The sequence below is a fragment of the Syngnathus acus genome, chromosome 2, assembly GCF_901709675.1.
Source record: "Syngnathus acus chromosome 2, fSynAcu1.2, whole genome shotgun sequence".
Lineage (NCBI taxonomy): Eukaryota > Metazoa > Chordata > Actinopteri > Syngnathiformes > Syngnathidae > Syngnathus > Syngnathus acus.
In genome coordinates this window covers 19,631,026-19,634,697 of record NC_051088.1, presented here as the reverse complement: position 1 = coordinate 19,634,697, position 3,672 = coordinate 19,631,026, and the positions used below count along the sequence as shown (strand labels likewise).

Below are 3,672 nucleotides of genomic sequence, written 5' to 3'. Positions count from 1 at the left end.
GGGGACGTCAAAAGTGAATGATTCGTATGCAAGTGACCGATAAGACTGCAATGGAAATGTTATCTGGTGGCTTGCTAACCAAGTGTTGAGTTGAGTTAATTCGTTGTTATTGTTTTTTTATGTGGCGCAAGTGCAAGTGCGCCTTGAGCTGGCCGCTGCGTGCGCGAGACTGGCATGAGCGCTTGTGCGCGCTGTCTAGAATCCTGCGCTCGGATTGGACGAGGCGCGTTATGACAGGTACGAGCTCGCGATGGGATTGGTGGGCCGCACGCGTGTACTTGCCCTTGCGCTGCGGCTGGGTTGTAAGAGGCAGACCGGAACCGGAGAAGGACGACACCGCTTAGGGGAGAGTCCTCCACATATTAGCCTGCAGTGGGCCGAGGCAGCCAGTGTTTAGAACGCGGAGCTAGTCGCTCCCTATGCCATCTCTTGGAGAATTATGAAGTAAAGGCATGCGTCGTTGCGGGTAATGCTTTAAACTTATTCGATTGGCTTCATTAGGGCCCCAAAGGTTTATTTTATTATTATTTTTTACATGCGGTGCGACTAAATTGGATAACAAAGGGGCGGGAGAGCAACAAGTGGAGTGTGTCCCGGAGAGGCCGACATTTGTCACCTTCACTAGCCATGGAAGAGCAAAAGGAGCCCGCAAGCGGCCGGGACTCAACCGAGGATGAGAGCGTGTCGCTGTCCCCGAACCTGCCATCGCCTCCCATTATCCTCCCGCACCAGGCCGCCCAGCAGGCTCACAGAACCACCAACTTTTTTATCGACAATATCCTGCGACCAGACTTCGGCTGCAAAAAGGAGCCGGGTTACCGCGAGCGGAACCAGACGGCGGGCAGAGAAAACATCAACCCGCTGGCTGCGAGACCACACGCCGGTAGCCTTTGCTTGGACTCAAACTGCAGCAGCGACAGCGCCTCGTCGTCGCCGTCCTCATCATCGTCGTCTTCGTCGCCCTCGTCCAAGCAGAACTCGGCCAAACAAGGGGAAGCGGCGAGCAACGGCAGCGGCAGACTCGCTGACAGCCCCTCGGCCATCGTGGTTATGAACGGGAGCAATGGAGCGTCTCAGCCGGCGGCCAAGGATCAGCCCATGCTGTGGCCAGCCTGGGTGTACTGTACGCGCTACTCGGACCGGCCCTCATCTGGTAAGGTGCTAAAAGCCCCCCAGCCACAACACGACTTTATTCCATCACTTATTGTTCACCACCAGACTTTTATCAGACTGCAGAGCACCACTGACACAAAACATCAGCATAAGTCTTGTCTATCATGTTTCTAGATATAATATATAATAAATATATATTTCCATTATGTGCCTGCAATTAAACATTATTGACCTCAGTCTTCCGCAAATCTGTGACATTAACTCTGCCAATCGCAAGTAGCCTACATCTGATTAAAATAGAAAAGAAAAGGATACGTACATTCAAATTGTTTTCATTAAATGTCAGCATTTCGTCGACAGGCATTGCGACTCTCATCATGGAAATACGTTTTCATTAATTATTTTGCATTGAATCAAGCAGACTTTTAAAATTGGAATTTATGTGCAGTGTAAATCGATGTACACCACAATGCACTCATTTTATCAAGAATTTATCATGAATAGTGTTTTAAAAGAATATAAAACCTTTACAGACAATTATTGCTATAACACCCGAGGAGCACAATCTCAATGCTGATTTTTTTTAAAGGAATATTTTCTATTATGAATATTTATCAATTTATTTAGTCGTCGTGAAGCGGTGCTCACTTTTAATTATTTAATATTTAAATATCCAAAACAAAACAAAGAAAAAAAACACGTTTATTTCCATTATACATTACAATACAATACATCTTCATATAGCGCTTTCACAACAGTTTATACATTTAATACAGAAAGTCTGTAGTGTTTTAAATAATAACAAACATTATTTACAATAATAATAATAATAATGATAATAATAACAATGAATGATAATAATAATAATAACTATGATAAGAATAATAATTGTTATTATTATTGTTATTATTATAAGAATAATAACAATAACAATAATAATAATGCAGTAAGTAATTGTCCTAGAATAGTGACTTAATTTACTTTTTGATCACACGGTTTACTTTAATTTCGATAGCACATATCACGTGCTATTAAGACAGACTTCATTTTCTTGGTGTGTTGACTGCTTTCTATTTTCCCCCCTTTTGGCGATTAGTGTTCAATGTTATTGTCAGTCTGGGACGTCATTTGTTGATTATTTATACCCCCACCCCCCCTCGCCCAGGATCCAATTTGTTCAGATTTAGGCTATTTCAAAACGAAGCTGTAATGTGACTCATAAATTGTCAGCGCGGACATGAGTGAAGTAAAGCCTACAGTCGGATTCTTAAATTGCGGCGTGGAAGCAGTCTTGCTCCTTCGCAATCAAAGTCTTTCAGCTGTCAAAGGAGGCTTGCAGTCGGTCGTTTTATTTTTGTACTCGATTTGAACAACAATCACCGGAGCGTTTTCATGCCAATGTGCCTTTGTGAGTGGACGTGAAGAGGAGTAACGTTATTGCGGGGATGCTCGCACCCGCGCATCAACTCCCCCGGTCCGCTTCAGCGGCTCTCGCTCACACGCTCTCTCGGCTGACACGTGGATATTTACGTGTTCGTGCCATTGTTGTTTCCACACCAGGGCCGAGGACACGAAAACTGAAGAAGAAGAAGAGCAGCAAGGAGGACAAGCGGCCCAGGACGGCGTTCACGGCCGAGCAGCTCCAGAGACTGAAAGCTGAATTCCAGGCCAACCGCTACATCACAGAGCAGCGAAGACAGTCGCTGGCTCAGGAACTCAACCTGAATGAGTCCCAGATCAAAATCTGGTTCCAGAACAAGCGGGCCAAGATAAAAAAGGCCACGGGCTACAAGAACGGTCTGGCGCTGCAGCTCATGGCCCAAGGACTGTACAACCACTCGACCACCACCGTGCAGGACGAGAAGGAGGACAGCGAGTAGCCGCGCGTTTGCTCGCGTTACTATATGGACATCGTTGCTATTAAAAGTTTATATAGCCGCTGCAGTTATCATGTGGTATACGAGTATATTTAATTACCCCCCACCCCCTACATCCGCCCCCGTGGTCCCCCATCTCTATCCCGTGGTTGTTTTGAAGATGCATAATGTGCCCCTTCAAGTTTCCTTCACACATCGCAAACTCAGAAAAGCCAAAGATTTTCATATGTTCACATGTATGGATTCAAAATGTAAAATTAAAAAGAAAAGAGAACGAGAGAGAGACGCAAGATCGCTGGACTTCTTTCCCGATTTCTTTTTAGTTGACGCGACTCAAGGCGTTGATGTGGTGTGGCTCGTTGTTTGTGAACAAAGCCAAAAATAATGCTCAAGACTGTTATTCAAAGTGTGCGACGCTCTCATTTTCACTACCGCTGCAAAATTAGAAGGCAGACCAATGTGACGGAACCAATTAGAGGAAGCGTCCTCGTCAAGCTGAAGCGCAGTCAAACTCGTGCGCGCGTGCGCGCACACACACACGCACGCACACGTACACACACGCTTGCGCCGCCTGTATTTACACAAATTTGACTTCTACATAACGACGTGCATTTCATTAATATTTCTCATAAGAGGTCACACGGTACACAAAAACTTAAATGAATAATTTTAATAATGCCGT

At 45.3% G+C, this 3,672-nt stretch overlaps 1 protein-coding gene across 2 annotated transcripts; it reads left to right on the top strand.

Annotated features, from left to right (window-relative positions):
• Positions 1-301: 301 nt before the first annotated feature.
• en1b (engrailed homeobox 1b) lies at positions 302-3,280 on the top strand. 2 transcript variants are annotated; one of them, XM_037245630.1, is made up of 2 exons: positions 302-1,153; positions 2,674-3,280. In XM_037245630.1, exons 1-2 carry the CDS (start codon positions 628-630, stop codon positions 2,991-2,993), a joined length of 846 nt encoding a protein of 281 aa, XP_037101525.1. In that variant the 5' UTR covers positions 302-627; the 3' UTR covers positions 2,994-3,280. The 2 variants fall into 2 exon arrangements, with proteins under 2 accessions (XP_037101525.1, XP_037101524.1); XM_037245629.1 differs by having other exon boundaries at positions 2,662-3,280.
• The last annotated feature ends 392 nt before the right edge of the window (positions 3,281-3,672 follow it).